The following is a 20,000-nucleotide window of genomic DNA, read 5'->3' as shown; positions in this document are numbered from 1 at the left end:
GCCGGTAGAGGACCCTGGGCGAAGGAGGAAGCCCAGGCAGGAGAGGAGAAACGGCGACCCAAGAGGACGCGGTCACGACGAAAGCCTGAGAAGCAGCCCCAATACATTTTTTGGGGGTGGCACACGGGGTGGTTGGCGGAGCCTGGGTTCAGAGCAGAGCCAACTCCCCGTACTCACGCTAGGAAGCGTGTGACCGTGCAGGCTCCGTGTTATGCGGAGCTAAGCACTGTGTCGCCAGTGCGCCGGCACAGTCCAGAGCGTCCTGTGCTAGCACCACGCACGCGCTGTGCAAAAGTGGGCATCCAGCCAGGACGGGTTGTGCCAGCTCTCTGCTCCAGGCCTCCAGTCCGCCTCCAGAGTCCGGTAAGGCCCGTGCCTGCTCCCCGCACCAAGCCAGTGGTGTATGTTCCCAGTCCGGCCCGGCCCGTTCCTGCTCCTCGCACCAGACCAGTGGTGCGTGTTCCCAGTCCGGCCCGGCCCGTTCCTGCTCCTCGCACCAAGCCAGTGGTGCATGTTCCAACTCCACCGGTGCCCAGTCCAGCTCCGGTCAGCGGCTCCACTCCGGAGCAAGAGCAGTCCGCTCCACCAGTGCCTAGTCCAGCTCCGGTCAGCAGCTCTACTCCAGAGCCAGAGCAGTCCGCTCCACCGGTGCCCAGTCCAGCTCCGGTCAGCTGCTCTACTCCGGAGCCAGAGCAGTCCGCTCCACCGGTGCCTAGTCCAGCTCCGGTCAGCGGCTCCAGTCCGGAGCCAGAGCAGTCCGCTCCACTGGTGCCTAGTCCAGCTCCGGTCAGCGGCTCATGTCCAGACCCAGACGTCAGCCCCTCTCCAGATTCGGGGTCTCCCACACCAGGGTCCAGACAGGGCTTGGTACATCGTGGGAGGAAGGAGAGGGGAAGCAGCGCGCCGAGATCCAGACCAGACCAGGGGCGTAACGGGGAGGCTGAAAGAATGTGGTCGTCACGCCCGGAGCCGGATCCGCCTCCAAGGTGGAATGCCCACCCGGACCCTTCCCTGTTATGTCAGGTTGGTGCGGTCGGAGTCCGCACCTTTGGGGGGGGGGCGGGGGGTACTGTCACGCCCTGACTTATGGGACTCTAGTATGTTGAGTCAGGGTGTGGAGTTCTGTTGTATTTTCTATGTTCTCAGTCTAGGTGTTGTATTTCTATGTTTGGCCGGGTGTGATTCCCAATCAGAGACAGCTGTCGCTCGTTGTCTCTGATTGGGGATCATACTTAGGCAGCCTGTTTGCATTCAGTTGTTGTGGGATCTTGTTCCGTGTTAGAGGCTTGTATTGTGTTTAGCCTTCGGACTTCACTTTACGTTGTTTTGTTCGTGTGTTTATTCGTTGTAATAAACATGTATGCATTTTCACGCTGCGCTTTGGGCTGTCCCGTCCTTCCACGAACGTGACCAGCGCGTGGGATCGCGAGTTTTGAACCACTCCTTTTGAGAACCACTGAGCTAGTGAACATATCGCTGATTTTGCTGTAGAGCTATAGGATTGGGTGTAGCGCACATGTCAAATTGTTTGGAGAGAGGATTTTTCTATGAATAAATATGCAGCTCCAAAAATAGTTTGGTGATCAAGAACATTGACTGTTTAATTTACCTTGCAAGGTCACCAGCAATGGAGCATCAATGACTAGCATAGGCCTACTGGTCTTTTGGTATGAAATTACTTGAAATGTACACTGCTCAAAAAAATAAAGGGAACACTAAAATAACACATCCTAGATCTGAATGAATGAAATAATCTTATTAAATACTTTTTTCTTTACATAGTTGAATGTGCTGACAACAAAATCACACAAAAATTATCAAGGGAAATCAAATTTATCAACCCATGGAGGTCTGGATTTGGAGTCACCCTCAAAATTATAGTGGAAAACCACACTACAGGCTGATCCAACTTTGATGTAATGTCCTTAAAACAAGTCAAAATTAGGCTCAGTAGTGTGTGTGGCCTCCACGTGCCTGTATGACCTCCCTACAACGCCTGGGCATGCTCCTGATGAGGTGGCAGATGGTCTCCTGAGGGATCTCCTCCCAGACCTGGACTAAAGCATCCGCCAACTCCTGGACAGTCTGTGGTGCAACGTGGCGTTGGTGGATGGAGCGAGACATGATGTCCCAGATGTGCTCAATTGGATTCAGGTCTGGGGAACGGGCGGGCCAGTCCATAGCATCAATGCCTTCCTCTTGCAGGAACTGCTGACACACTCCAGCCACATGAGGTCTAGCATTGTCTTGCATTAGGAGGAACCCAGGGCCAACCGCACCAGCATATGGTCTCACAAGGGGTCTGAGGATCTCATCTCGGTACCTAATGGTAGTCAGGCTACCTCTGGCGAGCACATGGAGGGCTGTGCGGCCCCCCAAAGAAATGCCACCCCACACCATGACTGACCCACCGCCAAACCGGTCATGCTGGAGGATGTTGCAGGCAACAGAACGTTCTCCACGGCGTCTCCAGACTCTGTCACGTCTGTCACGTGCTCAGTGTGAACCTGCTTTCATCTGTGAAGAGCACAGGGTGCCAGTGGCGAATTTGCCAATCTTGGTGTTCTCTGGCAAATGCCAAACGTCCTGCACGGTGTTGGGCTGTAAGCACAACCCCCACCTGTGGACGTCGGGCCCTCATACCACCCTCATGGAGTCTGTTTCTGACCGTTTGAGCAGACACATGCACATTTGTGGCCTGCTGGAGGTCATTTTGCAGGGCTCTGGCAGTGCCCCTCCTGCTCCTCCTTGCACAAAGGCGGAGGTAGCGGTCCTGCTGCTAGGTTGTTGCCCTCCTACGGCGTCCTCCACGTCTCCTGATGTACTGGCCTGTCTCCTGGTAGCGCCTCCATGCTCTGGACACTACGCTGACAGACACAGCAAACCTTCTTGCCACAGCTCGCATTGATGTGCCATCCTGGATGAGCTGCACTACCTGAGCCACTTGTGTGGGTTGTAGACTCCGTCTCATGCTACCAGTAGAGTGAAAGCACCGCCAGCATTCAAAAGTGACCAAAACATCAGCCAGGAAGCACAGGAACTGAGAAGTGGTCTGTGGTCACTACCTGCAAAACCAGTCCTTTATTGGGTGTGTCTTGCTAATTGCCTATAATTTCCATCTGTTGTCTATTCCATTTGCACAACAGCATGTGAAATTTATTGTCAATCAGTGTTGCTTCCTAAGTGGACAGTGTGATTTCACAGAAGTGTGATTGACTTGGAGTTACATTGTGTTGTTTAAGTGTTCCCTTTATTTTTTTGAGCAGTGTATATGAAACTTGCATTTGGAATTTGTTGTTAAAGTTAATTATTACATAATCTAAATATATTGCGGACAAAATAATGAAAAGGGCTGACAGCATCAATAAATAGACACAAATTAGTAGTTGAACAAGTCATGGCATGTATATATAAATTTTTTACTTGACTTGATACTTGACTTGTTCTTAGAATACACAACTTGGACTTGACTCAAGACTCGAACTGTTCTACTTGGGACTCGACTTGAGACTTGGACCTTGTGACTTAAGACTTGCTTGTGACTCGAATAATAGTGACTTGGTCCCACCTCTGATACACAAGCTACCAGTACCGAGACGATGTGCAGGTGTACGAGGTAATTGAGGTATATATGTAGATATAACTAGGAATAAAGTGACAGATAATCAACAGTAGCAGCAGCGTATGTGATGAGTCAAAAAAGTTAGTGCAAAAAGGGTCAATTCAGATAGTCCGGGTAGCTATTTGATTTACTATTTAACTAACTATTTAGCAGTCTTATGGCTTGGGGGTCCTGTAGGCAGTGTTGTGTTCGAGAACACCTAAAGCGAGACTGATTCAAGACCAAGACCAGAGCAAATCCAGTCCGAGTCAAATCAAATCAAATCAAATCAAATTGTATTGGTCACATGCGCCGAATACAACAGGTGCAGACATTACAGTGAAATGCTTACTTACAGCCCTTAACCAACAGTGCATTTATTTTTAACAAAAAAGTAAAATAAAACAACAACAAAAAAGTGTTGAGAAAAAAAGAGCAGAAGTAAAATAAAATAACAGTAGGGAGGCTATATATACAGGGGGGTACCGTTGCAGAGTCAATGTGCGGGGGCACCGGCTAGTTGAGGTAGTTGAGGTAATATGTACATGTGGGTAGAGTTAAAGTGACTATGCATAAATAATTAACAGAGTAGCAGCAGCGTAAAAAGGATGGGGTGGGGGGGCAGTGCAAATAGTCCGGGTAGCCATGATTAGCTGTTCAGGAGTCTTATGGCTTGGGGGTAGAAGCTGTTGAGAAGTCTTTTGGACCTAGACTTGGCACTCCGGTACCGCTTGCCGTGCGGTAGCAGAGAGAACAGTCTATGACTAGGGTGGCTGGAGTCTTTGACAATTTTGAGGGCCTTCCTCTGACACCGCCTGGTATAGAGGTCCTGGATGGCAGGAAGCTTGGCCCCAGTGATGTACTGGGCCGTACGCACTACCCTCTGTAGTGCCTTGCGGTCTGAGGCCAAGCAGTTGCATGTGCCATATCAAGACCAAGACCAAGACCGGAGTGGGGGGCGAGACCGAGTCAAGGCCGAGACCAGGAGGGGGACAAAGGGTCCGAGACCGAGTCAAGACCGAGACCAGAAAAATGTGAGTCCAATTCAAGACCATGATTGCAATTTTGTCAAATCACCACCATAATAAGTTCAAAATGTCCAGTATTTCTGAGTTCATATTTCAGAACAACATATGGATTCTTTAGACATTCAAAATAGTGAAATAATGCATGCTTAGTCAAAATAGAGCCACTCTACAAATTATTACTAACCCAAACACAGTGGGGAACAATGGGCCTTCTACACCTTCAGAGAAGGGCTAAGGATTTATAAATCCTTATGTATGAAAATGTATGCACTCACTAACTGTAAGTCGCTCTAGATAAGAGCGTCTGCTAAATAAAAAATAAAAAAATTAATATTATAATATTATAATAATGATCATTATATTATTATTTTCAATGATTGTTCTGATGTAATCTCTTCAGTTTTTGTTGGACAGGAAAGGGTTAACACTGAAGCGAAAAAAAATAATCTAATCAGGATTTTTCTTTGCTGGTCTCTGGGGAGATAAATCTAGCTAGCTAAGTCAGCCATTGGCTAGGCCATCAGAAGCTAAATAAAGGTATCTGCCATTCAACTGTTTTAGGGTGAGTGACAGTGAAATCAAACAATCACATTTTGACTTAATGGGTTGGAAAATGTTTACAAAAACGTATGGAAACTTCTGCCTTCTTGAAGGCCAACAGTTCACTGCGCAATAGCGAGCAATAGTTTTCCCACGGTCTAGCTTGCTAGCTTTTGTTGTCGGCTAGTTTGCAGCGGCTGCAGAAGGTGTTATCAAAGAGGATGTTGTTGCTAATTTGTTAGCTTCTCCCTTTTCAAGAATAACTTTCAACAAGAAGTTCAGTTTCAAATGATCATCATCTGGTGGAACTGTGTTTTTTATTGCAGCACGCTTGCTGTTGTTAGCCAACTCTTTGAAAATAACTTATGAGTGTGAAACATTGTTGCATTTAAAAGTGGAACGAACAGCATTTTAGCAAAATGAAATCTTATTAAAATATGTTCATATACACCCCCAGGAAGAATATTACACTTTTTTTTTTTTAATGTCATCAATTCTTAGAATGTTTGGGAATTATGTATACTAAGGCATTTGTGAAAATTATATAGCAAATAAATACAAAAACACGAATAAATACATCTGTCTTGTCCAGGACCGGAGTCTACACAGACCAGTGCGCTATAGCCAATCAGAGCTACAGTAGGCCTTTATACGAACAAGCCATTTGCCACACTGGCCTGCCATCATTCACTTTGAACTGGACTGTGTGTTTACAGGCAGTTGCAACAGTGCGATTTTAGATCATTAGAACGCATTCGCCAAAAGCCACAAAATACACCTGAATGGATTTCTGCAAATATGCAAACACCACGGGAGTCCTCTTATATTTGGGAACTTTACAGTCCTATTGATCAAACAACCATGAAAAGGTAGGCTCTGTCTCCCTCAGTTATGCACATCAACAACAACAAGATCAACAACTAATGCTAGCCAGAGCAAGATGAGCTCAAATCTAACGAAGGAACATTAGATAAACCCTCTCAAACTTTTCCAGCTAGTTGGCATCAAAAATGCACTGATAAACGATGGGGAATTGTAGCCTCCTCGTCCTTCTGCAGCTTGCCTGCCAATGCATGCTTGTCCCAACCAAGCACCCAAGCTAACTGGCTAAGGTTGGCTAGCTTGCTAGCTAGCTACTTCCAGACACAAATTAGAGAACACCTCACTCTGACCATTTTACTCGCCGTAGCAGAACTAGTTAGGCTGTTTACATGTGCATTCTTGACTAACTATTACTTTTTTTGTCTACGTTTACTGCGCGTTCGTAAATTAATCAGTTGTTCTGTGCTCTGGCACTCAGATGAAAGTGCTCTGAAATCGGAGTAGATAGCCAGAGTGAATTTGCGAACGCAAGAGATATGCTAAATGTATAACAGTTGTTCAAGTTCTTGCTAGCTAACCAAATGACACCTGCATCGCTAGCGGTGTATAGCCACCAAAAAACGATATGAGGGGGAAAAAGTCAGTCACTCCTCCAATGGCATGACATGCCATCCTCCTAGCAGCTAGCTAGCTATCTAGCTAATGCTAGCCTATTAGCCACGTTATGACTGACTTGTGATCATTGCCCTTGCTAGTTTGATTGTATTGACATTCCCAGTCTTAGTTACATTCGTCCGTTTTTGTCCAGAATATTGAGTCATTGAAACTGAAACAGTGCATCCCGAATGGAGGCAGCAAACAATGTACCAGGCCAGCTGTGATTTACAACCTGATAGCAATATTTATTTGGACTACCAAGAAAGGTATTGGTGAATTATATTAATCATGCATTGAACTGCATCCATCTATTCTGCCAACAATGCCTTAGTGTACGTCATGGAACGTTGAGTCAAATATAACCTATTTTTAAAACCTCTTATAAAGTTTGTTTTGTAGCATAAACTGGGAATGTGATATTTTTTACCAATATTATGATTGTCTGTTTGCTTCATATCTGCAAAGTAGTTAAAACGCTGTCGGTTCCACTTTAAACTTTAGGTCACCGGTTACTTTGTGTGCTAAACGTGAAATGTTTTTTTGCAATGGGAAGTAATATTTGTACATTTCGATTGGGAAATGCTTAATGGTTGTGTTTTTGTATTCTTATGATTTGGACCTACTGCCTTATTATGTCAGAGTTTATGGACTGCTTATCCTTTAACATCATACTGTGTGACTGCTTATCCTTTAACATCATACTGTGTGACTGCTTATCCTTTAACATCATACTGTGTGACTGCTTATCCTTTAACATCATACTGTGTGACTGCTTATCCTTTAACATCATACTGTGTGACTGCTGTCTTTCCATCGGCCCTATGCAGTGGTGCCTGGAGTGGGTATACTCAAATCTTGCCAAAATGTTCCCAAAAGGCCCAGTGAAGGAAAGGCACCCTGTGTGAAAAATCCTATGTTTTCCTATGTTTTTTCATGAGTTTTCCTATACATTTTTCCGATTTTCACTCTCAAATTCACACCTTTTTCTGTTGTTGAAAAAATACACAAATTTGATGGTCTAAAGTCCACAACAATGCTTAAACCACATCAATCTGATTGGGTGGGCCTGTCAGGGCCTGGCTCCCCAGTGGGTGGGCCTCTGTCCACCCAGGCCCATCCATGTCTACGCCCCTGATGCAGACAGTGCAAGATGACAATTGCGCATCACAAATAGCCTACTAACTAACACTTCGGACTAAACTTTTTCAATACCTGGTTTGCATACCCATTGTTGCCTTAGTTAGCATTTATTGTTAGATATCATAAGTTGAAACGTCTTTCATTTTACATTTACATTTTAGTCATTTAGCAGACGCTCTTATCCAGAGGGACTTACAGTTAGTGAGTGCATACATTATAATTTTTTCATACTGGCCCCCCGTGGGAATCGAACCCACAACCCTGGCGTTGCAAACGCCATGCTCTACCAACTGAGCTACATCCCTGCCGGCCATTCCCTCCCCTACCCTGGACGACGCTGGGCCAATTGTGCGCCGCCCCACGGGTCTCCCGGTCGCGGCCGGCTACAACAGAACCTGGATTTGAACCAGGATCTCTAGTGGCACAGCTAGCACTGCGATGCAGTGCCTTAGACCATTGCGCCATAACAGCTACCGATGTCATTCATCTGTGAGCTGCTCCATGCAAAAAAACACTTCTTGCTGCCTGCAGATGATATTCTGTGGCGCGCATGTGAATATATTTCACGTGCTTTGTGATTGTGTAGGCTACTTTGTGCATGATTTCTCTATTGTACTACATAAATGATAAGTCTAATACCTCCACTACACTACTTTGATACACATCAGTAGGGATTAAGAAGTGATTATAAGCAATGCCCACTGAAAAAAAGTGGGTATACGGTTTATACCTGCGTATACCCTCCACTACACCACTGGCCCTTTGTGTGCTCTCCTACATGAGTGCGCTGGTATTACGGTTGCTGTCCTTTCAGAATCACGAACCTGTCACACACTGAAGGCCTATAGGTTCGCCACTGCGCAAACATGTCTATAATAGATATAAAGGCTGTTAAGATACTGTATTAACGTTTCAAGGAAGGAGTGTATTTATTTGGCCTGACAAAGTGGTTTTATGACTGAATGGAAGCTGATAATTATGATTTTTTAACTTGGCTGGTCTCTGGAAGAAATTACGAGTCCTCACTGTCCGAGACTGAGTCAAGACTCAAGACCGAGTACAAATGTGCGGTAGCAGAGAGAACAGTCTATGACTTGGGTGGCTGGAGTCTTTGACAATTTTTAGGGCCTTCCTCTGACACCGCCTGGTATAGAGGTCCTGGATGGCAGGGAGATCGGCCACAGTGATGTACTAGAACGTACGCACTACCCTCTGTAGCGCCTTGCGGTCAGACTTTTTGAGGATCTGAGGGCCCATGCCACATTTTTCAGCCTCCTGAGGGTGAAGAGGCGTTGTCGTGCCCTCTTCATGACTGTGTTGGTGTGTGTGGACCATGATACACTACATGACCAAAAGTATCTGGACACTTGCTTGTCGAACATCTCATTCCAAAATCATGGGCATTAATATGGAGTTGATCCCCCCTTTGCTGCTATAACAGCCCCCACTCTTCTGGGAAGGCTATCCACTAGATGTTGGAACATTGCTGTGGGGACTTGCTTCCATTCAGCCACAAGAGCATTAGTGAGGTCGAGCACTGATGTTGGGCGATTAGGCCTGGCTCGCAGTCGGTGTTCCAATTCATCCCAAAGGTTTTCGATGGGGTTGAGGTCAGGGCTCTTTGCAGGCCAGTCAAGTTCTTCCACACGATCTCGATAAATAATTTCTGTATGAACCTCGCTTTGTGCACGTGGGCATTGTCATGCTGAAACAGGATAGTGAAGTGTGATTCATCACTCCAGAGAACGCGTTTCCACTGCTCCAGAGTCCAATGGTGGCGAGCTTTACACCACTCCAGCCGACGCTTGGCATTGCGCATGGTGATTCCAGGCTTGTGTGCGGCTGCTCGGCCATGGAAACCCATTTCATGAAGCTCCCGACAAACAGTTCTTGTGCTGACGTTGCTTCCAGCGGCAGTTTGGAACTCAGTAGTGAATGTTGTAACCGAGGACAGACGATTTTTACGCACTACGTGCTTCAGCACTCGGCGGTCCGGTTCTGTGAGCTTGTGTGGCCTACCACTTCGTGGCTGAGCCGTTGTTGCGCTTAGACGTTTCCTCTTCACAATAACAGCACTTACAGTTGACCGGGGCAGCTCTAGCAGGGCAGAAATTTGACAGTGTCACGTTGAAAGTCACTGAGCTCTTCAGTAAGGCCAGTCAACTGCCAATGTTTGTCTATGGAGATTGCATAGCTGTGTACTTGATTTTTTACACCTGTCAGCAACGAGTGTGGCTGAAATAGCCGAATCCACTAATTTTAAGGGGTGTCCACATGCTTTTGTATATATAGTGTAGATGTGGACACAGAGGAACTTGAAGCTCTCGACCCGCTCCGCTACAGACCAGTCGATGTGAATGGGGGCGTGCTTGGCCCTTCTTTTCCTTTAGGCCACGATCAGTTCCTTTGTCTTGCTGACATTGAGGGATGTCTCTGACCTCCTACCTATAGGCTGTCTCGTCGTCGTCAGTGATCAGGCCTACCACCTTTGTGTCGTCGGAGAACGTAATGATGGTGTTGGAGTCGTGCGCGGCCACACAGTTGTGGGTGAACAGGGAATACAGGATGGGACTAAGCAGGAAGTCAGGAAGTCCAGGATCCAGTTGCAGAGGGAGGTGTTCAATCCCAGGGTCCCTAACTTAGTGCTGAGCTTGGAGGGCACTATGGTGTTTGTTGAATGCTGAGCTGTAGCCAATGAACAGCATTCTCACATAGGTGTTCCTCTTGTCCAGGTGAGAAAGGGCAGTGTGGAGTGCAATAGAGATTGCGTCATCTGTGGATCTGTTGGGGCGGTATGCGAATTGGAGTGGGTCCAGGGTGTCTGGGATGATGGTGCTGATGTGAGCCATGACCATCCTTTCAAAGAATTTCATGGCTACAGATGTGAGTGCTACAGGGCGATAGTCATTTAGACAGGTTACAGTACCTTGACGTTCTTGGGCACAGGGACTATGGTGGTCTGCTTGAAACATGTAGGTATTATTGACTGGGTCAGGGAGAGGTTGAAAATGTCAGTGAAGACATTTGGTAGCTGGTCAGCGTATGCTCTGAGTACGCGTCCTGGTAATCTGTCTGGCCTTTGCGCCTTGTGAATGTTACCCTGTTTAAAGGTCTTACTCACATCGGCTATGGAGAGCGTGATCACACAATCGTCCGGAACAGCTGGTGTTCTCATGCATTGTTCAGTGTTGCTTGCCTTGAAGCCAGCATTGAAGGCATTTAGCTTGTCTGGTAGCCTTGCATCACTGGGCAGCTCGTGACTGGGTTTCCCTTTGTAATATGTGATAGTTTGCAAGCCCTGCCATATCCAACCAGTGTCAGAGCCAGTGTAGAAGGATTTGATCTTGGTCCTGTATTGACGCTTCGCCTGTATGACGCTTCATCGGAGGGCGTAGCGGGATTTCCTACAAGCGTCCGGATTAGTGTCCCGCTCCTTGAAAGTGCCAGCTCTAACCATTAGTTCAGTGCGGATGTTGCCTGTAATCCATGGCTTCTGGTTGGGATGTGTACGTACGGTCACTGTGGGGACTTCATCATCGATGCACTTATTAATGAAGCCGGTGACTGATGTGGTAAGCTCCTCAATGCCATTGGATGAATCCCAGAACATATTCCAGTCTGTGCTAGCAAAACAGTCCTGTAGCTTAGCATCGGCTTCATCGGACCACCATATTGAGCGCATCACTGGTATTTCCTGTTTGGGTTTTTGCTTGTAAGCAGGAATCAGGAGGATAGAGTTATGGTCAGATTTGCCAAATAGAGGGAGAGTTAGCTATGTATGCCTTTTACTGTATGCGTTTCTGTGTGTGGAGTAAAGGTGATCTAGAGTTTTTTTGCCTCTAGTTGGACAGGTGACATGCTGGTCAAAATGTGATAAGACTGCACAAAAAAACACAAAATAGCAGAATTGGTCAGGAGCCAATTAAAACAGCTGCTATCCATTGCATTCCATACACTATCATGGCTCAGGCTAAGACCCAGATGCAGACACAGTAGGCAGTTGGCTGTCAGCATAGGATAAACCTTTTTGGTTCCATTGGAGAACCCTTTTTGGATCCAGGTATAACCCTTTTTGGTTCCAGATAAAACCCTTTTTGATTCCATGTAGAACCCTCTGTGGAAAAGGTTCTACATCGAACCCAAAAAGGTTGTAACCGGAACCAAAAGGGTTCTACCTGGAACCAAAAAGGGTTCTTCAAAGGGTTATCCTATGGGGACAGCTGAAGAACCCTTTTAGGTTCTAGAGAGCACCTTTTTTTTTCTAAGAGAATACCTCTTCAGTTTTATCAGTGGAGTGAAGTCCACTGGCTGACCTCAACCCAAATGTCAAATATAAACATCAATATCAACCTGCACAAACACAGTCTAAATGAGACTGGACCTCTCCAGGCCTTATGAAAACCTCCACTGGCCCTATCCCACACACACACTCCTCCCTCACTCTCTCTCCTGAGTCTTATATAGGGAGTGACGTCTACAGCTCTGCTGGGAGATCCTTATCTATCCAGGGCAGTGGGGCCCGGCCAACAGAGGCTGTTTAGAGCCTGAGCCTGTCCAGCTCTAACACACGAAACAGCTGTATTCAGCTGTAGCCAGGGCTGGGCCTGTAAACCTAAGCCACAGATCTGAGGGCCACATAAGAGTAATCCCTCAGCTCGGACCCACAGTCCGGCTGGAAGCCATGCTGCTCTGTCCGGCCTGAGGAATGAAAGGGCTTAGCAAGGCAAGTGACACATGACACACACTGATCATCTCTTTCAACGGCCTCCTCTGATATTATTTTATTCCGCACATCGGAATACATAAATAAAACACATAATCATGAAACCTATGACTGAATAGAGTATTGGGCTAGGAATGAACAAACAGACGCCAGTCTGTCTCTTTAAACTGATCTCAGCCGAGACCCTCTGATCAGGTACACTGAATACCCTGTCAGATTATTTAGTATAGGGGAGGCTTTCTCTTTAACAAAACAGAAACAATCACATCCCTCTATGGGTGGTTGTGGAACATGTCTATCTGTAAGTGTGTAATACCAAATGTGTCCGTGTGTGTGTGTATACAGTATACAGTGTGTGTGTGTGTGTGTGTGTGTGTGTGTGTGTGTGTGTGTGTGTGTGTCTGTGTCTGTGTCTGTGTCCGTGTGTGTGTGTGTGTGTGTCCTACCTCCCAGCACACTGCAGGTGATAGCCTCTGTGTGTTCTGCCAGTAGTTCAGGCTTAGCCATGGCAGCCAGAGAGAGATAACTGGACATGTTTCTACTGAGCTCTCTGTTGCCTCTCTGTAGAAACCTCACTGCCACCGGCACTGCTAGAGCCATCACTGGGGGACGACTGTAGTTCTGTAGGAGGGAGAGACAGGCAGAAGAGAGTGACAGACAGAGAGATTGTGTGAGAGAGACAGAGAGATTGTGTGAGAGAGAGAGAGAGAGAGAGAGAGAGAGAGAGAGAGAGAGAGAGAGAGAGAGAGAGAGAGAGAGAGAGAGAGAGAGAGAGAGAGGGAGAGGGGGGGAGAGAGAGAGAGAATTGTTGCCCTGATGAATTGAGGCTGTTCTGAGGGCAAAAGGGCAACTCAATATTAGGAAGGTGTTCCTAATGTTTGGTATACCCTCGTGTATATTCACGCATATACCCAATTTATATAATGTGGCCCTGGCCCCTTTTATAACAACTCTAGTTTATACCATGCCACAGTGTTGGCATGTAGGTACCATGCTCCAATCAACTGGGCCATTAGAACCACTGTGTCCGAGTTGGGCCCAACCCAGACCACAATAACAGATCAGAATGTGCTGATCAGAATAATGGACTAGAGTAGACCATAGAGGTTCTCACCACTTACATCACAGATCTCAAACATGTATGATGTGTGTGTGTGTGTGTGTGTGTGTGTGTGTGTGTGTGTGTGTGTGTGTGTGTGTGTGTGTGTGTGTGTGTTCCATCCTCTTTAGGGCCTATATGAACCTTTAGTGACGCACATGGACAATTTAAGGGAATATAATAGAACAGAACAGATTAGGGGAACGGAGGACAACAGATTGCTTCTTCCCATAAACACTCATTTCTGAGCTCAAGGAGAGAGTGTATGTGTCTATGCATGTAGACAGTGGTGTCCCACGGCCTATTTTGACATCCACTAGCGCCCCCAAGGGGATGGTTTGGGAACATTTAGAAGGGCTAGAAATGGGCAAAGGTACTGTCCAACTGTTCTCCTGAAGAGCTAAATTGTATCCAGACTTTTTAAAATCGGTTGTGTTAATGCTGGGCAGAAACACAAGCCCTATGGTCTGAAGTTGACCAGAACTTGGTTTGGTGACCACTGAGTTAGCGCTTCAATCTTCTATCACCATAAGACAAACACTGAAACATACCCAAACAACTATACTATACTCTAACAGAAAACAACTATACAATACTCAAACAGAAAACAACCGTACTTTACTCTAACAGAAAACAACTATAATATACTCTAACAGAAAACAACTATACAATACTCTAACAGAAAACAACTGTACTTTACTCTAACAGAAAACAACTATAATATACTCTAACAGAAAACAACTATACAATACTCTAACAGAAAACAACTGTACTTTACTCTAACAGAAAACAACTATACAATACTCTAACAGAAAACAACTATACTATACTCTAACAGAAAACAACTATACTTTACTCTAACAGAAAACAACTATACTATACTCTAACAGAAAACAACTATACTATACTCTAACAGAAAACAACTATACTATACTCTAACAGAAAACAACTATACTATACTCTTAACAGAAAACAACTATAATATACTCTAACAGAAAACAACTATACTATACTCTAACAGAAAACAACTATAATATACTCTAACAGAAAACAACTATACTATACTCTAACAGAAAACAACTATAATATACTCTAACAGAAAACAACTATACTATGTACTCTAACAGAAAACAAATATCCTTTACTCTAACAGAAAACAACAATACTCAAACAGAAAACAACTATCCTATACTCTAACAGAAAACAACTATACTCTAACAGAAAACAACTATACTTTACTCTAACAGAAAACAACTATACTTTACTCTAACAGAAAACAACTATACTATACTCTAACAGAAAACAACTATACAATACTCAAACAGAAAACAACTATACTATACTCTAACAGAAAACAACTATACTATACTCTAACAGAAAACAACTATACTTTACTCTAACAGAAAACAACTGTACTATACTCTAACAGAAAACAACTATACTATACTCTAACAGAAAACAACTATACAATACTCAAACAGAAAACAACTATCCTATACTCTAACAGAAAACAACAATACTCTAACAGAAAACAACTATACTTTACTCTAACAGAAAACAACTATACTATACTCTAACAGAAAACAACTATACTATACTCTAACAGAAAACAACTATACTATACTCTAACAGAAAACAACTATACTATACTCTAACAGAAAACAACTATACTATACTCTAACAGAAAACAACTATACTATACTCTAACAGAAAACAACTATACAATACTCTTAACAGAAAACAACTATAATATACTCTAACAGAAAACAACTATCCTATACTCTAACAGAAAACAACTATAATATACTCTAACAGAAAACAACTATACTATACTCTAACAGAAAACAACTATACTATACTCTAACAGAAAACAACTATACTATACTCTAACAGAAAACAACTATACTATACTCTAACAGAAAACAACTATACTATACTCTAACAGAAAACAACTATACTATACTCTAACAGAAAACAACTATACTATACTCTAACAGAAAACAACTATACTATACTCTAACAGAAAACAACTATACAATACTCAAACAGAAAACAACTATAATATACTCTAACAGAAAACAACTATACTATACTCTAACAGAAAACAACTATACAATACTCTTAACAGAAAACAACTATAATATACTCTAACAGAAAACAACTATACTATACTCTAACAGAAAACAACTATAATATACTCTAACAGAAAACAACTATACTATGTACTCTAACAGAAAACAAATATCCTTTACTCTAACAGAAAACAACAATACTCAAACAGAAAACAACTATCCTATACTCTAACAGAAAACAACTATACTCTAACAGAAAACAACTATACTTTACTCTAACAGAAAACAACTATACTTTACTCTAACAGAAAACAACTATACTATACTCTAACAGAAAACAACTATACAATACTCAAACAGAAAACAACTATACTATACTCTAACAGAAAACAACTATACTATACTCTAACAGAAAACAACTATACTTTACTCTAACAGAAAACAACTGTACTATACTCTAACAGAAAACAACTATACTATACTCTAACAGAAAACAACTATACAATACTCAAACAGAAAACAACTATCCTATACTCTAACAGAAAACAACAATACTCTAACAGAAAACAACTATACTTTACTCTAACAGAAAACAACTATACTATACTCTAACAGAAAACAACTATACTATACTCTAACAGAAAACAACTATACTATACTCTAACAGAAAACAACTATACTATACTCTAACAGAAAACAACTATACTATACTCTAACAGAAAACAACTATACTATACTCTAACAGAAAACAACTATACAATACTCTTAACAGAAAACAACTATAATATACTCTAACAGAAAACAACTATACTATACTCTAACAGAAAACAACTATAATATACTCTAACAGAAAACAACTATACTATACTCTAACAGAAAACAACTATACTATACTCTAACAGAAAACAACTATACTATACTCTAACAGAAAACAACTATACTATACTCTAACAGAAAACAACTATACTATACTCTAACAGAAAACAACTATACTATACTCTAACAGAAAACAACTATACTATACTCTAACAGAAAACAACTATACTATACTCTAACAGAAAACAACTATACTATACTCTAACAGAAAACAACTATACTATACTCTAAAACACAAGGTGCCGTATCATTAGAGCTGATGAGCTACAGTACGGTATTGTTATAATGGATTAATGCTAAACTCTTGTGGCTAGAAAACTGTCATACTTCTGTACTTCCAGAAGGTGTCAGTGCAGGCAAGGCTTTCTGTCTGCACATCCAAGAGTCTTACTAAAAACAACAGCACCATCCTCTCTCTGCTGACATGAGGAATCCACACAAACACGCACGCAAACACACACTCACACGCAAACACACACACACACACGCACACACACACATACACACGCACACACACACACACACACACACGCACACACGCACACACACACACACACATGCACAGCACACACAGTCCTATTAGAGTGAGTCACTGTAATATCAGGCTGCTCTCAGATCAAAGGAGCTCATCCTGAGACTCAGAGGACTTCAGCCATCAGACTCAAACTCCAAACCAGACAAGGAGCTCACTAATGAAGACTAACCAGACATGGAGCTCATGCTCTCTCTCTCTCTCTCTCTCTCTCTCTCTCTCTCTCTCTCTCTCTCTCTCTCTCTCTCTCTCTCTCTCTCTCTCTCTCTCTCTCTCTCTCTCTCTCTCTCTCTCTCTCTCTCTCTCTCTCTCTCTCTCTCTCTCTCTCTCTCTCTCTCTCTCTCGCTCTTTCTCTGTGTTTGTGTGATTATGTTTGCAACTGTTGTTCTGTGGGTCTCAGTGAAATTGTGTTTGTTTGTGAAACTGGGGTGTGTACAAGAGTGCATTTGTGATTGTGCAGTTGTCTGGGGCTGAGTGTTATAGTCTGGGGCTGTGTGTGTGTGTGTGTGTGTGTGTGTGAGTGTGTATGTGTGTGTGTGTGTGTGTGTGTGTGTGTGTGTGTGTGTGTGTGTGTGTGTGTGTGTGTGTGTGTGTGTGTGTGTGTGTGCGCGAGTGTGTTTGTGTGCACGAGTGTGTGTGTGTGTGTGTGTGTGTGAGTGTGTTTGTGTGAGTGTGTGTAAGTGTGTGTGTGTGACATTGCCTCCTGAGCTAGTCTCATTAGGTTGGTAGTCTAATTAGGTTGGTAGTCTAATTAGGTTGGTAGTCTCATTAGGTTGGTAGTCTCATTAGGTTGGTAGTCTCATTAGGTTGGTAGTCTCATTAGGTTGGTAGTCTAATTAGGTTGGTAGTCTCATTAGGTTGGTAGTCTCATTAGGTTGGTAGTCTCATTAGGTTGGTAGTCTAATTAGGTTGGTAGTCTCATTAGGTTGGTAGTCTCATTAGGTTGGTAGTCTCATTAGGTTGGTAGTCTAATTAGGTTGGTAGTCTCATTAGGTTGGTAGTCTCATTAGGTTGGTAGTCTCATTAGGTTGGTAGTCTCATTAGGTTGGTAGTCTAATTAGGTTGGTAGTCTCATTAGGTTGGTAGTCTCATTAGGTTGGTAATAGAGGCCAGTTCCTGCTGAGTTATACAGCAGGAGCCATTTCCTTAATCTGTAATCCTGGAGAGGGACTACAACTGACAGGCTAGTGGGATGTACAAGTGCCTACTGCCATAATAACACATACCTGCACATGCACAGTATGTGTTTGTTGATTGTATACAGTATGTGTATCTATCTGTACAGGCATCTTCTAATGCATGTACATGTACAGATAAGCAGACAGGTGTGATGTATGTATGCTGCCTGTGTGCCTGTAGCCTATACCTGCTGTGTTGTAAATCATGTGACATGTACAGGTATGTGAATGTCTATACAGGTCATATCTCAGGTTTGTGAGGGTACACACTTTAGTGTTCATGTATGTCTAAGGTCATGCACTGAATTCATCTGCACAATTGTGTGTCTGTGCAGAAGGCAGAAGTGATTGCGTATACTGTAGATAGTTGCAGGTGTATATTGACTGGTGACGTCAGCCTAAAATGACCTGTATCAAAGTGTGTCTGACGGTGTCATTTTGTCTTGACATCAAATGTTTTCGGGACCTGAATAGTGGAGTTTCAAAATGTATCAGCTTGAAATGTGTCATATTCTATGTCAGATTCTGATACATAGTGGAACTGTTTGACACAATGAATCCAGGTGCTTGGATACATCCTGGCACATATGACACATTGTTTCTGACAGTTTACAGATGTGTCAGTATTCCATCCAAGTAACGTCATTGGCTGTTGGTGGAGGCTCCGCCGGAGGGAACATCCAATGAAATCAAAACAAATTTCAAACAGGTCAACATTGATGTGGGTATTTTTCAAAAATGTTAAGCCTCTCCACAAGTTGTGACTTGATTTCTACAACACTTTAATGGACCCAACAAAGTCAATGAAGGAACTCAATAAAGAGCCAAGGTAAGCGAACAATTCACAGTAGGTATAATGTCTGAACATCTAATGTTTGCTGTAAATTTCAATTATTTGCTTTCCAGCTGAATGAAGAGAGCTAGCTAACTAGCCTAGCTAATGTTTGGCTAGCTAGCTATCTACCAATTTGGCTAATGTTAGCTAACATCAGCTAACTAGCAGGGATGAATAAAAATATTGAGCTATTTTGTCTGTAGAAGAAGTTTAGGGTTGTTGCTAGCTAGCTAGCTAGTTAACATTAGCTAGCTGGCTAGTGTTTGTCTGGGAGTTCCAGTTGTTGAGGAAGCTAGTAGCAAACAACCCTAGCTAGCTAGCTACAGCTCCTCTTCACAGGTTTTCATCCTCTCTGCTGGTGGTGGCTTGTTCTCTGTTGTCTAGCTAACTAGCTGGCTAACGTTCGTCAGGCAGCTGTAATTTTATTTATAATTTTTTTGGTACTTTTTACCCCGATTGGTAGTTACAGTCTTGTCCCATCGCTGCAACTTCCGTACGGACTCGGGAGAGGCGAAGGTCAAGAGCCATGCGTCCACCGAAACACGAACCCGCCAAGCTGCACTGCTTCTTGACACACTGCTCGCTTAATCTGGAAAGACACAGCGGTTGGAACCAAAAATCTCAAATTTGGACTCCAGTCCAAAGGACAAATTTCCACCGGTCTAATGTCCATTGCTCGTGTTTCTTGGCCCAAGCAAGTCTCTTCTTATTATTGGTGTCCTTTAGTAGTGGTTTCTTTGCAGGAGGCCAGGTCATATGATGCAGCACTCCATCACTCTCCTTCTTGGTAAAATAGCCCTTACACAGCCTGGAGGTGTGTTGGGTCATTGTCCTATTGAAAAACAAATGATAGTCCCACTAAGCCCAAACCGGATGGGATGGCGTATCGCTGCAGAA

General features: G+C 43.5%; 1 protein-coding gene across 1 annotated transcript in view; it reads right to left on the bottom strand.

Moving 5' to 3' along the window:
* Positions 1–20,000, bottom strand: part of veph1 (ventricular zone expressed PH domain-containing 1) — a 163,135-nt gene that overhangs the window by 126,593 nt on the left and 16,542 nt on the right. The window contains exon 4 of the mRNA XM_041876871.2: positions 12,958–13,132. Coding sequence (XP_041732805.1) covers positions 12,958–13,132 — 175 coding nt within the window. The remainder of the gene's footprint in view (positions 1–12,957; positions 13,133–20,000) is intronic.

Source organism: Coregonus clupeaformis, chromosome 5 (assembly GCF_020615455.1).
Source record: "Coregonus clupeaformis isolate EN_2021a chromosome 5, ASM2061545v1, whole genome shotgun sequence".
Classification (NCBI taxonomy): domain Eukaryota; kingdom Metazoa; phylum Chordata; class Actinopteri; order Salmoniformes; family Salmonidae; genus Coregonus; species Coregonus clupeaformis.
Note: the sequence above shows the minus strand (reverse complement) of the source record. Positions and strands in the feature narration are given on the sequence as shown.